General features: G+C 43.7%; 1 protein-coding gene across 4 annotated transcripts in view; it reads right to left on the reverse strand.

Moving 5' to 3' along the window:
- meis2a (Meis homeobox 2a) overlaps positions 1 to 18,841 on the reverse strand; it is a 79,618-nt gene that overhangs the window by 37,122 nt on the left and 23,655 nt on the right. For 3 of the 4 annotated variants that reach the window (XM_026301073.2, XM_026301069.2, XM_026301052.1), the window contains exon 9: positions 8,722 to 8,867. In XM_026301073.2, the coding sequence (XP_026156858.1) occupies positions 8,722 to 8,867 (146 nt within the window). The remainder of the gene's footprint in view (positions 1 to 8,721; positions 8,868 to 18,841) is intronic. The other variant, XM_026301060.2, reaches the window with a different exon arrangement.

Genomic DNA, 18,841 nt, shown 5'->3' on the forward strand with positions numbered 1-18,841 from the left:
CTGGTCAGGGAGTTCTGTAACAGGAGCTCACCTCCGGTTCTGTGAGCTCTCTTCCCAGTGTGCTAAACAGCCACCTGAAGACAGGATTAGCCATTGTGACCTGGCCCCAGAGGTAACTGAGATACACCTCCGGGGACAGACATGAAACACACACTGTCACGTGTTGCAGAGACATAGCCAGGTAGGGAGAGACACACACAGAGCAAAATAGAGGTTTAACACTAAAATCGAGATAGAACAGCACAGGTGGTGGCAGGGATTGTAAGTGCAAACAGGACACTTATAAGAGGATGAATGCTAGTAAGATCCAGTCTAATGTCTAGCAAGCTGAGTTGAACGTGTCACCGCGTTTGCTGTTGTCTAGTGAAAACAAAGTATCAGAGCTTAAGAGGATTGGCTGACCTAACACAGTGCCTTGGGTTAGCTGAGATTTGTGTCTGTATGGAAATTGATGCCTGTCAGCCTGTCTATGACTCAACTCTGACAGTATGCATGCAAGTGTTTTTCTGTGTGCACATACAAGTGTGCGTGCTGTGCTGTGACAAATGAGCAATGCTTAATTTGTGACTGATTATGCGGGCTGCGGGTGCCCTAAACCCCTTTGAACTTGTAATTGCTCCTGGTTTCAGTAATGAACATTAAGGAGGATTCAGAAACGTGTGGCTAATTACACATTTGCCCCCCTTTTTCATTTCTTCATCTTCATGCTGGCTGAGAAAGAGGAGAAGGAGGAGCAGGAGTTTTAGTAGGAGGATGAGAGCCAAGGAGGAGGTTCTGGGTTGGGAGGCATACACTGCTGTTGTTGCCCTCTTTATCTAAATAATTGTACAAGCTGGTTTATGGGATTTAGAGAGGTTCTTTGTGTGTCAGTCGGTGCAGCCCTGGGGATATGGGAGACTAGCTTTACCCACGATCAATATTCAGAGAGATTCACATCTGGAGCCAACGCCTGTTCTGCTTAGATTTCTATTTATATAATTATTTTTCCTTTTTATTTGATTTTTTCCTTTGGTTCTCTTCCTCCTCCATCCATCTGCTTTTTCTTATCTGCATGTGGAACAACTATTTTTGATACAGCAGTTGCTATCTATTACACATGCTCATATGTATGCCCCTACATGATCTTTGGGGGAATGTGGCTGCAGCAGAATTCTGAGGTCTGAAGCAAACTAGGTCTGCTCTATGTGGAGAACAGACCCTAACAACACATGGCTCAATATATATGCTAGGCAGAAGTGCTTGAGTAGCGGAGCATTCTGGGTAAATGGCTGCGGTGCAGGGAGGGTCCACTGAGGCTAGTGGAGGGGGAAGAGTAGGGGAAAGGAACAACAAATTGACCCACTCAGCCTCAGTCTTTGATGTGGACTGGGGTCTCTCTTAAAAACCAGTCCATATGTTCAGAGAGAGGATATCAATGGGGAAAAATGAAAAGGTGAGGAAGTGGGGGGAAGAGGTGAGAACAAGAGACATGGCTCCCAGTTATAAGGACCCCACTGTGCAGGAATCCCAGTGCCTGCCCCTGAACTGAGATCTGCTGAAAAAAAAAGCATGCATTTGAGAAGGATAGGAAGGGTGGGGAGAAAAATCACACAAAATGGCAGGAGTGGGATTTGGTGCAGCCAAGGTCCCATGACAAACCAAACAGTGAAACACAAGGTCTGTTTTTGATTTCTACTCAGTGCCTCCATCTCTCAACCTTTTCTCTTTCTGTTACTCTCTTCCTTCTTCAGCCTGGTTTGCCGCTTCTATGCTTGTGCTCCCTTTTGCATTTCCTTCTCTTGGTGTGAGATGAATATCAAAGCAATGCTGGGGCAGCTTAGAGGCCTGCAGCAGAATCTCATTGGCCTGCATGGTCCCCAGCATGCAGCAGCCACCGTTCTAGCAGCTCTTGCCACAACCCCCGCCTCACACACCACCACCAGTGGGGGGGATGAGGCTAGCCTGCAGGGCGGTACCTCTGGAAGGGTAAGGGGTAATTTAAGGAAACTAGCTCTAAGATGTGAAACCAAAATCCTCTTAGACATTGTATTATAAGTAAGATACCCTGAAAAGTGTAGAAATGGGATGACAGCGCAAAATCAGTTCCCAGCATCTTGATAACCCTGGTTTACCACCAGGGGCATGTATGCTATCACAGATTACCTAGCAGGCATCCTGTACGGCACATGATGTCACTCAGCCTTATGTTCTATAGAGATAGCTCAGCCAGGTTGGCCAGTGGATCACTGTTATGACTAAAGCAGCAGTGGATTGCACTCCTGTGCTGTAGGCAGGGAAATGTTATGGGGCTGGGGCCTATTCTCAGTAAAGCATAGGGCCCTAAAGAAGTCTGTGTTTGTGCATATGTGCTCTAGGAAGAGTCCCTCACTGTTCTGAGACACAAGTTTATAAATCTGACTGCACTCCACAGGCCTAGCTCTGTTTTTATTCTGCTGTGGTCAAGGCATGTGCAGTCACCTCTGCAGGGGCCAGTCAAACTCATGCTGGTCTTCTATGAGGAACGCCTGTTGTAAAACCTTATTCAAAGAAATGCACATTGCTTCAAATTTCAGGCAACACTTTCCTCCTTTGTTATTCTTTCATTATCTTACATGAGGATGTGTTAAAGGTTTCTCTCTCTTTTTTTTTTCTTTTGGCAAACACAGTGTAGTTGTACACAGCTTAATCACCTCCATGCAGTGGGAATGTCATAAACAGTCCCTTAGCAAAAACTCTAATTTCTGCTACTTCATTAAACAACCTGCAATAAGATGCAAACAGCAGACATAAAAATTAACAGGATGGGAGGGAAACAGAAGGCAACATGAGGTGGAGGGAGAAGTGGTGGGGCTATGCATGTATTCCTGCATCTGCACATGCACAGTAACATGATGCTCATTTTGAACATGGTCTCTGGGATTGAAAAGTAAAAAATGCAAACATGCTTTCTTTTTACGAGCACATTGCATAGTGGATTCTCTATGTGGTTAGTTGTCTTTGAAGTGGAACTACAACAGATCTGGATTAGGGGGCAAAGTGTAAAGATCCGATGCTGGAGCATTAAACAAATTAGGGCTTATTACATTCTAATGCAGCACTAAACCCCTGGAACGGCTCACAGCTTTGCTGAAGCACACTGTAAACAACTGTAAAAAGACTGTTGTCAGTCACAGAACTGTGACACACTAAGTCTTGGAAATTACCTCGAAGCTGCTGTGCAATGAGATGGCAAAGTTGATGCAGCCCATCATATAATTATACAGCCTGTGAAAATGGGAAGTCACTGGATCTACCTTCTAAACTTTCAGTTTTCTGCTCCTTCCTTCTGTAGAAACAGCATCCTTTTGACATGTAGGGTCGTGTCAGGAGGTTCTGACATGAAGGTGACATCTTTGACTAAAATATACCTGAGCATCATTTCACTGTCGTGTCTGTGTGTCTGGTTTACGTGTCTTTCACTGTGAGGCCTGTCCTGCTGTGGTAGCGCCTCTGTGGTGGCCTGGTTGGGGAAGAACAGATGGCAGACTGAGGTGGCTTGTGTCTACTCACCAGGGTCACTGAGCAGCCAACATTAGAACACAGCGACTACACAATAGCTAGGCACCAACCCAAACCAACACCTTCTCCCAAAGACCTCCACAGTCATTATCAATGACTCCTGTGCTTAACATCACCACACCAGCCTGTGATATTGTCTGTATTGCAAACATACATACAAAGCAATGGGTATTGTGATGACTCTTTTTGCTGCGTCTCCTACTGATCTCATACATTTGGGCAGTGGCAGTGAACCAAACTGTCGCCTGGGTTGCCACGGGTGACTGGAGAGCTGACTTTTGGGCTTCGAGGCAAACAAGCACATGACAGATTAGTGTGTGGGCCTCCTCCAGGCTTCCACCTCTGTGACCCTTAGGAGCCCCCTCCTTACCCCCTCCTCACCCTTACTCTTAGCCTTAAACCCCCTCCTAGCATCTCCTTTGTCTCCACCCTCTCTTCATCCAAAGTCACACAACAATATAAGGAGGTGAAAAGCAAACAGATTTTGAATGTGCATCTGTGAAACACTCATTAAAGTTATTTCTTTCTTGCTTTAACAAGTTTACTTTTTGTAACATACACTGATATTTCCAAACACAAACATTGGTCAAAAATCCAAATATCATACAACACAATTGAATTAAACAGGATGAAAAGTAGGTTAATTAAGCACGTCTATTTTTTTTTACATATTTTGTCATGCAATGACAAAGCAGACACTCACAAATATGAAATAAACAGCTTAAAGCATTTCGGTGTAAAAAGAGGAAGGGCTTGGTATTTCAAACTGCTTGCAGATGTGAGTCTGCACCAGTTAAATGCAGCTTGCGGAACAACACACATGGATTAGAAGGACTAGAGAGGCTAAAACAAAAGTGGGGATACTACAGGGCTGACTGTTTAGTCTACACAAACAACATGCCCTCTCTTTTTGAGGGATGGACTTGTACACTTGTTTATCATATGGGACAAACATCCGTTGCCAGGGTTTGGCCTAGCCTGTACCCATGTCTTGTGAATGACCCTAGCTGGCTCTTTTATGTGCGCCTATAAAGGGCGGTCGAGAGAGCAGCTCCCATAGGAGGACTCGACCTGACGATGACACCCTGTTGTCATGGAGACTAATACTATGTTGGGCTTGGAGTCGGGGTGGAGGGGGGGGTGTAGCCACTGTCACTAGTGTATCTAATGATGTTTGCAGCACAATGCACTCATCTCACTCATCTCCTAACAAAGTGTTATGTGCCCTCACTCTAGTTAAGGCCTATATTATCAGGGTTCATACAGCATATCTTTTGAGCTCTTCTGTGAGTGCTGACCCAGGTATACGAGAAGAGCATAATAACATTATCAGTTCAATTAAAAAAAAAACACTTTTTTAGTCAAATACATTGATGTTAGGAGAATAAAAGACTACTGTGCTAATAACTAGATTTAAATACCACCAATCACACATAAACACTCACAGTCCTAGTGCTCACAGGCCAAGGACCTTCCAAATGACCAAAGGATATATCACTTCCCTTTTAAGGAGCCCAGGGGACCAATACACCTAGCTTAGCAGCTTAACAGCATTTCCCAAAACACCTAAGCCAAAGGGTGGCCCAGCACAAAACTTGAGACTCTTGATGCTTGACAGGGCTACCTACTTACTCATCTGACTACTGACTTCTCTCCCTCACTCTCACTCAATCCCTCCCTCCCTCCTTGTAGCTCACACATATACACGTGCGCAAACTCAGCTGGCCTGGTTTGCTCCTGAGGTCCCCTATTTATTTTCATAGGTGTTTGAGGGGTTTACACTAGTCAAAAGACAAGACCGGTGCTCAGAGTGGTATCTTTGTATCTGAGTGCTTCCTGTTTTCATTGCAAGGCCGACCCTTGTCTTTACAGGGGTGAGTGAAGGCTAGCAGGGGGCTAGCAGGGGGTAAGAGGGAAGGAAGACCAGGGGCGCCAAGAGGCTAATTGTAGATTTTAGAGTTTGCTTTTGCCAAACAAAAGGGCATCACCTTCAACAACAGAAAAACCCCATCATTACCTCTGTGGTTCTCCATTTGTCACCCTTGCACATCATTTCTTTTCTACTACCTAACATTCCTATCTGCCTCTCCAACTTTCTCTTCTGTAGCCCATAATTTTGAAGTGCAGTAGAACATTTTACCCCTAACAGTGAAGTTTACCTTTGTGATAACATAATCTCCTTGAAGTATTGAAAAGCTTATACCAACAGTCTGGGATTTCCCTTCCCCTAATGTGACTGGAAAACATCCAGAAACTTGTGGGAGGGAGGGGGGTATTAGAGAGAGAGAAAGAGTGAGAGAGGATAGAAGGAGGCAGAGAGACATCCGACCATCCTCTGCCAGCTAACACCAGCTGATCTGTCCAGCCATTTGCCAACTGCATATGGAGCGTGTAAGGTTGCCAGCTTCCGTGCACTCTAGTGCATGTGCATATGGCCTCAGCATACAAGAAGTCAGGGTTATCACAGCTTAAATGCAGGATCTTTGCAAATGTTGTAAGCTCTTTCTGGCACAGAAGCTGCATCTTCCCCACAGCTGGAATGTTAGTATGGTAAGAATGATGGTAAATATGAGTTGAAATTAGATTACTTTCTATATGTGATTGTCCTGAAGAAAACCATCTTGTTATTTCTCCCCAGAGACTGTGAGGCCAAAGCAAATTAAGGGAGGGTGGAAGGGGAGAAGGCGAGGGCAATTTTGTTATACTGAATCCAAAAGCCAACAGTTGTTACTATTGGCCCGTGTTGTTTTTCTGTGTGTGAAGGGGAAGGGGGATTCCTATCCTTTAGAGCTTTTCAGAAGATGTGACAATGGCTAGATGTTGAGAACATATGTAGAGAGACCCCTGTGGCTCATGGAAGAGGAGTTCCATGCTGGCCCCGCAATTTGAGAAAATACAAGGCCGCTCCTTTCACTCCTCACCCCTCAGTTAATGAATGCGTGAATGGCAGAATGCCGCTATAGGCCATTCAGTGGCAAAGTCCCTAAGAATTCACCCTTGCACAAATGCATCCAGCAATGGCAAATACATTTGCTTAACAAATTAAAAGAAAGAAGAATGGCTATTGGATGTGTGTGAGTGTGTGTATGAGAGAGAGAGAGTGAGAGTTTATGGGTGGTAGAATTGGATGGTGAGAATAGAAGGGGGATAATTCAATTAGTCCTCTTCCTCAGTAAAAAAATGAAGGCAGGTTAAAAGAGAGGGATTATTATTTGTACAAGACTGGCCAGGGTTTTACACAAAAGAAACAAATAAAGATTGGAGAGAACATCTACAAGCAGGGGTTGTGATAAAGGCGAGGGTCAAAGAAAAAAGGGACCTTGAAAGCTCCTCTCTGTCTGAATTAACCACCTCTCTGAAAAATACGCCTGCACCCAACATTAGGCTCCATTAGACTCCCACCATCTTTCTTTTTCACTCTTTCAATTCAATTTTAAAACAATTCTAAACACAATCATTGGCAACTCTTCCAAAAGCTCTGTATGCCTCGTTTCATCTTATTTCGACATCTTTTGCAGAAGGGAGTGCTGTAGCCGTGTGAGGCTTTCAACAGGAATTTCTAGTCTAAACTCACATGAAGCATGTTTATGCATTTTTCTGCATGCACATATGAACATACAGTAAACTCCACTTGTACAAAACATTGTGCCTTTTTTGTCTATACACTTCACATACAAACAAAACTTTAACCTCAGGTAAGGAAAAATACGTAAAGCAGAAAAGAAATTCTACGTAATTAAAGAAAAAAAAAGTTTGCCTTGCTTCACTCTCAGCCTCTGAATAAAGCGTGATCTGTACCATTTGGTGAGAGGTCTCCAGTCAGGGAGCGATGGAGCTGTGAACAGCTGTGAAGTCATTTTGATAATGATGAGAATAATAAGCATGCAGACTGGCGTGGTGGAGCTGCTAAGGCCTGCAAGGCTCAGGGCTTTGCTGTTGCAGCTTCACTGCTCCTGAATAGATAAAAGTGATTAAAGCACTCCTGATTATCCCTGACCAATATGTAATGGATTTACAGCCCTTTCAATTAGGCTGTATTTGCTGGCCACTCATTACTTGGGCTTTTGGTTAGATAATCAGGGTACAGGGGCTTTGGGCAGGGAGTGGGCACTGTTAGCTAGAGGGGGATGGGAGGAGCACAGGGTACACAGAGGGCACCTGACCCTCTTAAAAGTGCGGATGATCCATGAGGGCGAAGCTCTAAACTAAGTCTTTTCTACTTTCTCTCCCTTATTGTTTTTATTTTATTTTTCTCCCTTCCCCCTACATTGTCCCTCCATCTCTGGGACAGGGAGCCACGTGCTCAGAGAGCAGCTTATGTGTCCTGGTGTGGCCACCTCCTCCTGAAATCTGACCTGCGTTACAAAATCAATACAGCCTGATGTTCTGATAATGTCCTGACATTAGCGAGGGTGGGTGGGATGGGGTGGGGTGGGCATGTGTGTCTATCCCTCTATACATGACACACACTGATACATACAAAAAACAGCTAAGTACAAAGTCTTTCATTATTTTACCAAACATGTTTGAATTACTGTGGCATTTGAATATTTAATCCAAGCCATGTAGCATCACTGAGCGTAGTGTAGTAAAAGTGTCGGCAGCAGTTGTCTGACTGAACTGTTTGGAAAACAATTTCCTCTCAGCTGGTCAAACATAGAATATCACCAACTCAATATCACCCAGAATTAAAAATGTGAAACTGTCTTCATTCATGCCAATGGAAAAAAAAAACAGCATTTTCTGAGACAAGACATGACATAACTGCACCTACAATTCTGTACCCAAAACCATCACTACACAGTGCTGTGAAAATACGAAAAATATGTTTGGCTTCAAATCATTCGATGAATCAACCTAAATCTTTGCACATATTTTACTAGCAATTTATCTCCAGTCCACATCCCTAAAAGATTTCTTCAGGCCAAACAAACAGTGCATCTCAAAATTGGAGTAAATGTCATTATTGTTGTGGCACCTCCCTCTCACTCAGAGTGTGCTGAGCAGAGTAAACAGTCCAAACTGATTAGACTGACCCGGTCACTGTGTCCTTCTGACAGGTGGCTGACAGGTGAGCATCACAATGCTCACACACACAGTAATCACTGCGTGACAGGTGTGCGTGTGTGTGGGAGGTTGACATACAAAAATAAATCAATTCCAAAAACAAATGTCTGTGCTTACCGTGAGATGCTGGAACAGCCACGCCCTCATGATATTAGTCGCCACCTTAGGGAAAATGCCACGCTTTTTCTGCCTCTTCTTATCCTTGTCGGGGTCATCGTCATCCCCTGTGCCAGGCGATGCAACGCTGTTGTCTAAGCCATCTCCTGGACAGAAATCAAACACAGACCACACCACTGACTCAAAATACAATACAGAAAATCCTCATGTAAAGATTCTCAAAGCTGAAACCAGAAGTACAGACAGTCAAAGCTGAGTTTAAGGCTTATAAAAGATGGATAAATAGACAAATACCACCGATACCTATAAAGGATTTCAAAAACACGGTACTGAGGCTGAGAGAATAGCCAACGAAAAGCCAGTGTTGCGTAGTGAAGATATGGAGGTAGGGGGATTTGAATGGCCTTAGATGAAGGCCTCTGCAGAGAGTGAGGGGTTTACCCAGAGACTTAGTAGAGTTGCTCTATACCCCAGAGCACAGGAGAAGTGAATAGGGGTTAATGACTCTAATGTTATGGTTGGACACTAAAACACTACTCTAGGTTCCTCATTGCAGTTACTCATGTACGAAGAGGAAGAGAGAAATATGGAGCGAGATGACAAAAAAAGGACAAGGAGCGTTCAAGTAGAGTACAGGCTTGAACTCATGTCATTAATTCAATTAAATTTGCATGCTTGACATAATGCAGCAGATTTTTTTTTTCATTTTTTGAAGAGAGCCAAAGGGGACAGGATGAAGTTATGCAGACATACACAGACATTCATGAATTCATGTTGCGTGCACAGATACACACTCGTACACAAACAAAACTCAAAGGAGTTGATCATTCACAACACCCAGTTGAGACATATGAGTATTAAAGTAGGGATGTGATGTGGGGTGGTTCATTGTTGCACTTCGATGCACATAATGGACTTGTCTGCTTTCCCCACCCCACCCCAAACCCTGCCTCTCTTAGTCCTCCTTCTCCCACTCCCTCCCTTTGCAACAACCCCTCCTCATCCCACCGCAAGATTAGCATGACAGGCCAGCGGCGGCTTCGCCTGCATTAATGTCCGTCAGTGTTTGATTTCGAGAGGAAAACATGCACATACTCAGGCACGATTCCTCCTTTAAATTGAAGTTTCCATCTTTGTCCCTGGCCTTTTTCTTGTTCCTCTTCTCCAGCATTAATTGTGCATTAGCAAAAATGATTTACTTTTAACAGTCGTAGTTATTTTTTCTTGCCCCCGGGCACAAATGCCTTGAAAGCCTTCCTTCAGGGCATCTAAATTATGTATCTGAAAAACTCCTCCACTAAGGCAAAGAAGAACCCTGACGGTCTCAAAATTCAGACTTGCATGTCCTCCTGTTTTTGTGGAGGCATCAATCACAACCACCTATACAAGCCTTAATCTTGCATAAATATTTGAACTAATAACATTAAAAAGGGGGAAAGAAAAAGGATCCGACTGGTGGCGTAATCAAATGCAAAATAAATGAAGAATACTAGGACAGCAGGGGCTCTCTCTTCTAACTACTTCTTTCTTTTTCTTTTTCCTCCCCCTTATTTTTTCTTTTCTTTTTTCTCCTCTCTCTCTCTTTTCTGTTGTGTGCAGCCTTTTCCTTCCACATCATTAGTGCAGAGCCGCACGAAAGAGGAAAACAGAGAAGTGCAGACTGCGCTCCCAGTGTGAAGTTAAAGAAGCAACAGTCCTTCTGAAGGACATATGGGAATGAGGACATGGACCAGGGGTGTTGTAATTGTAGAATGGGCATTCATTAGTGGCAAATGCCGTAAATCCCAGGCTAAGTATGAATCCTTGTTCAGGAAAGCCTAAAACAATAAACTTTGGTCTGGCTGTAGCCTACCCTGACTGTGAGGGGCTTCCTGAGAAATGCGACCCAGACGGAAGTCAAGTCTAACTCCCCCGGCTTGCTTCCAAACTTCAATAACAACATAACTAGTGAGCTGTGAATCTTAACCACCCTCCCCTTGTTTCTCTGCTTTTGAGCTTCACTGAATAATGTTGATACACAGTTTGGTTGTTTGTTTGTGTGCCGCTAGGTTTTGTGTTGATTTTCGAGCTACTCTCTAAATCCCTCTCCTGCTGTGAGCAGTCAGGCTCATCCAATGGAACCACACAGTGGCCAAAAGGCTGGCAGATTAATTTTATTGACGTTTCCATTTTCACTGCAACGTGATAGCCTCCCCCCTGGCCAGGGCCAGAGCGACCCGTGCGTATTTACAGACTGACCTGTCACTTCATTACCCAGCATGCTTGCTGCCTCCTTCCTCAGCCCGCAAGGGTGAAACCAGACTCCAAGGTTTTTCAGCTCCTCTCTCCCTCTGTCTTTCTCTCGCATGCACATTGATATGGTCATCTGTGCACAGATCAGCCATGTGGCACTAAACTATTATTTTGCGTACAGTATTAGTATTTGTTTTTGACTCACTATTTACAAAGAGAAACGTGTATTCTAGATAGAGAATGAAGGAAAGTCAAACTGTGGATGAGCTTTGAGAAAGAAAGAAAGAAAAAAAGAAGAGGAACCCAAGAAAGTATGAGCGAAAGAAGGAGGAGAAGAAAAAGAATAAAGAAGCCTCAACTTGCACAACCTCATTACATCTAAAGGAGGGCTGGTGCTTTGCATCCACCCCCACTCCTTTCTTATGAGCAAGAGAAGGAACGCTGCAGGGCAAACTGTCCCAAACGCTAATGGCTTCTGACTGTTCCCTGGCAACTCTGCCATTCTAACCTGTGTGGATGTGCACTCTGAAAAAAAAAAATGGGGAAAGAAAAAAAAAGTGCAAGGCAGAGCGGGGGAAGCGTCCCATCATCTGGCCATGTGACACAGATGGGGGTTGGCTATTAGGAGGCAGCCGAAAGGCCTGAGGGAGCCGAGGTGCTGGAGTGTAGCCCCAGGCACTTTTGGAAAAGCAGCGCCCTTGGAGACGGAAAAAAGACAGCCCCCCTCTCACACGCTCTTTCTGTCTTCCCTCACTCTTTCTTCCTCTCCTTCCCCCTCACCGACTCTATCAATATCTTGACTTAAAGTGGTTGCAACAAAAGTTTGTGCATGTTTTCATATGCACAGAAATTGAGAAGGTGTAATCAGGTTTGATGGAAGACAATGACCGGATGCAATGAGGGTGAGAGAGTGAATGAACACACTAGAAAACAAAGAAGTACACGTCCAAAGAGCACATTACGCTCACACATTCTCTCTCTCATCACCAGTGGGTGGTTATTAAAAATGCATTCAGATACATCTCCCTGTGAGTAAATTGGTCTCAGGGCTGAGCTCATTAACGGGTTGGGAAAGGACTGTAAACACACTGCAACTCTGCTTATCTAATGTTGGCACATTCAGGGTCGCTTCAGGATTTCTTGCACAAAAAAAAAAAAAAAATTAGTTTAGCACAATGTGTCCTACAGTCTCTGCTGAGAGAACAGGGTACTTCAGGACAGTCCTAATGACTCTAGAGATCATGCTTCATGTCTAGAAAGAACCGTGCCCCTCAGGGAGCCACTAGGGTCTAGTAGCCCTGGAAGCATTATGGATATGACCACGAGTAACACATATCACAGCTCTATGAGTACACCATGGATGCCCTCCCTCTGTTGCTCTACCATTCCGATATACACATGCATGAATGAATAATGACTTCAATAGCTGGAATACACATTCAAATCCAGTCATGGTTAGTTATCACATAACACTTCAGTCTTATTGGTCTGTATACTATTAATACACCTACTGAAGGGCCTATAGACAAGCTTTAGATGTTGTGTGTGTATTATTCTAAAGCTGTGCTGTGATTTTAGACTGAGGGGCCCGGGCGTTTGTTTCAGGGTAATGAAGCAAGAGTGTAGAGGCAGTGGCTTATGGAAGCTGTGGTTAAAGTGACTAATTACAACAGACCCCCCACACCTCATGTCAGCCCAAACTAGTCAGGCTTGTTCACCCAAGCTCACAGAAAGGAGGAGATGGGAGAAACTCATGGGAAGTGTTAGAAAGAGGACTGAATATAGAGCAGAAGCTGAGAGGTTTGCTGTAGCAGGAGCTCCTTTGGCTTTCTTTACCTTAGTACACCATAGTGACTGGACCCTCCAACACCCTCCTATTACACCACCTCTAGCCCTGAAGGCTTGGACGCAGAGAATGAAGAGAAAAGAAGAGGGGGATTTAAAGCCTTCCTTTTCCCCCTTTTTCTTCTCAACTTTTCAGCCAACATAAGCGGCGTTTAGCACATTCAGTCGCCCAAATGGCAGCGAATGAGAGAAGCAGTGGGGGCTCCGCTTTTGTCCGTCTGGTTACCCCTTTTATTTACTCTGGATTTACGAAGGGTTCTTTGCTGGCTCTGGGATCACATGCGCTTGATGCACACACAACCTCTCTCACACACACACACACACACACACTCACACACAACCACGTAGAGGCTCTATTCACACTAGTGGAATGGCTGGCTCTCTGTTGCTCTGTGCCGACTGAGGATTACAGCTCTTCTGACTATAACCGCATGCTAGCAATATGCTTCGCACTCATGTAACATACAATACAGATGAGTGGTAAGGAGAACAACATAATCCCTTTAATGGTAAAATATGCACTTGAGCATCCAGTTTCTAAAAGTAAGTAACCCATCACTGTGCTGGCGTGCCTTTGTGTGACCACACACCATATGGTTTACAGCGCTCATTCAGATCCATACAGTAGATGAGGGCTCTAAATGGAACTGTTTTAGTGTGGCTGCACCACTGCAGCCTGTGTTTTACGCTGATTATTTCCTGATCTGTGCTTAAACAAGCAGCAGCCCCTTGCACTGGACCATAAAACAACAGCTTAGTAAACAGCAAGCATGCTGACAAATTGGTAGCACTCAGGCCGGAGTCATTAACAGCCCTAAAATCTGTCAGAGCAATTACAACAAACTCTCTCTTTCAGCAAGTCTCCCAGCCAAACTCAGATGTCACTACCCGCCTCCTCTTTATCGCCCCCTGTTACCACCAGGACACTGGCTAAAGGTGAAGGAGAAACAACTACCACTTTTTCCTCTCTCTTCCAACAGCCATGACACCCCAGAGAAATGAGGACTAACCTCCATCTCAAACACAGCTGTATCTGCATCCTGGTTGCTACGACTGAGTGGTTCCTTTTGCATGAGAAGTAATGTGTAGTTGTCTCCCCCCAAAAACACATCATTAAGTGTTCCCTTAAATGAAGTGGAATAAGAGCTTCTAATTAGATGGTTTTTTTCTACGTGTGGGGAAGCAAGGCAGTCAGGCAGTAAGAAAAACAGGGAGGGAATGGAGGAAGGAGGGTGGTGGGGGGGGAAGTTGCTCAACAACTTCTGTACCTCTTCTTCTCCCTCCCTTCTCCGCCCCTTCTCTAAGCCCTCTAACCCTGCCATCAGGCAGATATCTCTCTGTCATCCCTGGAATGCTGGAGATAACTATCGACTCTTTACCAATACAAGGCCTCTCTACTTTCACAGGCAGTGTTGACCCCACAGTGCACATCCCTACCATCGAGAGTTGGAGTGGATGAAGCACAAAAAAAAGATGGGAGGGGTGAGGGTGTAGGGTTGGAGGTAAAACTTGTTTTTAACAGCTAGTTAAGCTATTTTACCTTTCAACCCAAAATATGGGCTGGAGCAAGGCCACCCTCCCCTTTCAGCCTCTCCCCTGGAGCCAAAGAAGAGTAGATGGTCCGGAGAGGAGGAAGATAAAGGGGGGCAGGCTGCCTGGTTACCAGCTTTTCTCCAGAGTTACTGCCCATAACTCTCTTGATGTTTTCAAAAGACTATCACCTGCCAAGAACCTAAAATGCTTAAACTATGCACATTACCGAGGGCTTTGAACTAAACTAATTACCGGCACAATTAACCTGCTGCCTGCAACAACAATTATCTTATTACATCATAAACTGGAACTTTGAGTATCACAGATTGATTGCTTATACCTCCTGGGATTTTGATTTTTCTAATAGGCTACCTTCTTCAAAATGTTTACATAGCCTATGTGTATAGGAACACACAGTGTTACTTTTACATACATGTGTAGTGTGTAGTGTAGGTTAAAATGAGACAAGGCTCGTCTGCTATGTAAAAAGGGCTTTATTTGAGGAGGGAAAAAAGAGCCAAAGAAAAGAGATGGAATAAAGATGTATAAAAGAAAGGAGGCAGGCTGTTGCAGATGTCAGGACCCAATTTGCATGAATGGCAAAGGGCTAAATTGCAGGGGATGGGGGAACTACCCTCCACCCCCTCACCCCACTCTTTTTGGGGGAACTAAAAGGGAGTTGTGATGCCCATGACTGCCCCTCACTCAGCAGACAGGGATCAGTGGCTAATGAAGGGCTTTGGGTCTCCACCAGACATTTCACACTCTCTGCCTCGCTGACAACTCCACCCCAGTCGCCCTGCACTTCAACACTGAGGAAGAAACTGCTGCCGCTCTTCCCTTAAATTCCAAATCGAATGGCACTAATTGGTCTCACAGGTAATTTCGGTTCATCTCTTGTTCCTTAATAAACAAATTTACTAACCTGCCAGTGTACCTTTCCAAACCTTGCTTCTGTATACCCAGAGTGTCATTTTTCCTTGCATTAACAAAGATGGTACAATGGAGCTATTTTTAGTGGATGAAACTGCATATTGACACTACTTCCTCTATAATTTATACTTGTTATGATAGAAAAAGGGCTCAGTGCCCACAGAGAAGCCTACCCTGCCTAAATCCTAAGATTTGATGCTGCATTAAATATTAAAGAATAGGTATTTCCCAAAAGCAAATAGGGCTATGTTGAATTGAAACAAGCATGATCATTAGTAAAACAAGCTGCTTCCACACTTTTTGCTTCCTAAAAATGACTACATTGCTCTACATTGAAATGATAATGTAGTGAAAGCAGGGAATAAAGAGATGAGACAAGGCAAAAGAAAACAAAGAGCTAGAGAGCATGCAGATGCATCGTATATCCATCTGCTAGTAAAGAAATGGCTCTATATCAAAGCCTTTAACGCAAAGTGTGGTTTCTGTGATTCAAAACAGTTTACACTGAGGCAATGTGCGATAACAGCATCAGCAGCGATTCTCCAACTCCAATCACAATTTAAAAGCAAAAAAAAAAAAAAAAAAAAAACTCACTGTTATTATACCGAGAGAAAAAATGACTTGGACTTATTACAGACATCTTGGGCACACCGATGGACAGTGGCATCAAAGTAGAGGTGGTGGGATGGGGGGGTTGGGAGCTTGGTAGAGTAAATGGATTAAAAGGTTTATAAATCAACAAGTCAACCATCAGATTGTAGCCTCAGCAGCCCTCTCATCAGCTAAATGCCATGAAGTTTTTTTTCTCCTTACTCTTTTTTTTTTTTACACAAATGTCCTGGAGGCAGGGAACAAAGCGAGCAGAACTGATTACTGCGCTGTTGCCCCGCTCTGCCAGTCTAAACTCTGTTTGGCTTCCTAATGAGCTCACTAAAAACCCAATTCATCACCCATAACCCCTTCTCAACCTGCCTTGAAATCCCCCATTATAGAGAGTCAAGGACAGTCCGTTTGCAGGCTTTGGACTGGGGTCGAGGGCTGTGAAGGGTAGATGACAGTGCTCATGCTGTCAAGGTTACTGTGACATCTTCTCTGGCTTGTCTGTACCCCGGTGTCTAAATGTTTTTGTTACATGCCATTCATTTCCTTTCATCCAATCCTTTTTTTTGACATTTATTTCATACCAAAAATATATTTATTTTTGATACTTTAATAAGCATGGTGTGTTGTTTTTCACTGACTATTCCAAGCTAGCCCATCCCTTATGCCCCCCTCTTTCACAACACTAGCAGTGTCCCGGCATGATCGGAGGAATGTCCGGCTTGATGGCTGCAACAGCAGGAATGTCCCGTTCCAGTCGGCTTTTGCACCAGAGATTTCAAGTTTAATACCCCTTCGTCCCATCCCCGCAAGGACAGGAATTTGGTGGGAAGGGAAGCAGGATTGGGGAGGGGGTGGGACTGAGCGCAAAATACATTTGGTCTATTAAGGATGGGGCATGGGAAGAGGGAAAGTATAAAAAAATATCGCAGGTAGATGAAAAACAGCTGAGAAAGTGGGAAATGAGATGCAAAGAAAAACGAAGGGAAGGAAAATATCTCAATGAAGAGGTGGAGGTAGGATCTGGGTGCTGGGGGTGTCAGAACTGAAGGAGAGCATTGGAGAAGCAGGCTTGGGGTAAACTCATGCAGTTCCTCATTACATGGAATTGAAATGATCCTCCTGACACCTGAGCTGTAACCAAGAGATTACAGAATTGATGAATCCTTGGTTTAAAATGCAGCTATTTTATTCTGCTTTAGTAATTAATTCTTTTTCCGATAGTGTATTGATTAAGCGTAGCCCCTGATAAAGTTCAAACTGAGAGAGATCCCTCTAGGGCTTTGGCTTGGCCTGCTCTGGAGAGTCAATGAAAACTTCCTCCCTCCACCTGCATCTCTCTCTCTCTTTCAGTGCAGTTTACCTCATAAATTAGTCAGATCTGTGAGGAGTGGATCTTGCTTGTTTGATACTTGTTTCGTCTGCCTTATTGCTGATGCACTTCCCTGTTATGTTTATACTATCACACCTACACGAATACAGATTCCATCACTGACATGTCCATGTTAGACAACTCACCAAAACATTCAGTTGGGGATGAGGCAGACTGAGATAATACATGTACTCTTGGATACCACTTTTTCACCTAGCAGCTGATTCTTTCACATTCTTCTACCTCCTCCCTCAGTCTCATTCTCACGCTAACAGGGAATCATGGCATAGAGAATGAGAGCGTCTCCTTTCACAAAACTACTCTTTCATTCTTTTTATTGCTGTGTTTTTCCATACAGCTGTGAGTGAGAGCCTGATCAACAGAGGGTAGAGCATAGGTTCTCCTGGGAGCCAACTAGCAGAGAATTTAGATACAGCTATACAAGAGAGTCAGACGCTCATGTCTTGTCAAGACCCCTCACCTACTGGTTCCTTTATGAGTATATAACCAGGGCCCAGTGTCCTCCACTGGGCCTTGGCACACAATAACCTCTTTCTGTATGAAGTGGGGGGTGGTGCGATTAGAGTTCTGGATTCTGTGGTGTAAAGATTAATGCTAAAATGTTCTATATGATACTGTGTAAACAATGTTGTATTTCAACTGAGAAAATGCATCTAATCCATGAGGAAAAATATTTCCACAGTGGGACACAACATTTATCCCCTAAATACAACAAGGATGACTCTGACGTTGCTGTAATGCACAATGACAAATAATTGGTGACCCATGAAGACAGAAGAGCTGGTTAAAAGCCTTTTTCAATATTAACAACTAATGAAAGAGTGAATGAATTATGAAGGTTGAAGGGAAAAATATAATTAGAAGCTGGAAGTAGTACTTAATACATTTACTTGAGACTATTTCCTTTCATTAATGGGAATGCAGCGTGCAGAAAGAGGGTTTTGACGAGGCTAGTATTGACTGTCCACCCTGCTCCTTAAGGTAAATCCAGCCGGTCATTTCATTAAGGCCCAATTCCATGGCACTAATTTTGATTTTAGGGGCTTGACAGCTGTTGGCAGTGGAAATTGCTATGGCAGGAACAGTGAGAGAGGAGCCTATTACGGTTGTGAAAAATACAAATTGCAAAGCCTTGGTTCAAATTACTGCCACTCCACCTTGCTGACACACCAACATTTGTATGTCACTGTTCTCACAGATCTTATCTTTTTATTATGTACATGAAAAGGGGGAAGTAAGAACTTGCAGAAGTCTATTTTAGAAAAAGGTTGCAATCTAACAAAATGCAGAGAAACAAATGCATGTGAATATACAATAAAGTGAAGAAATAGAAACACCTCTATGACCTCTATCATGTAATTAAATGCAATATAATATCCTTAAAATAAATACTACCAGAATTTAAAGGTTCCCTTTTTGACTACTAACTTGTTTTTTTTCCAGTTTATTTCAGTTCTATGGTGCAATGAAAGTGCCATTGTATTGAGATGTATTATATTCAAATGGGTTAGTGAGGTTTTATTCATCTCATTTATATCTGCAGTAATTAAATAGTTTCATAACGTTGGATTATATTACATTACA

This window comes from Mastacembelus armatus, chromosome 22 (assembly GCF_900324485.2).
Source record: "Mastacembelus armatus chromosome 22, fMasArm1.2, whole genome shotgun sequence".
In the NCBI taxonomy this organism is placed as follows: domain Eukaryota; kingdom Metazoa; phylum Chordata; class Actinopteri; order Synbranchiformes; family Mastacembelidae; genus Mastacembelus; species Mastacembelus armatus.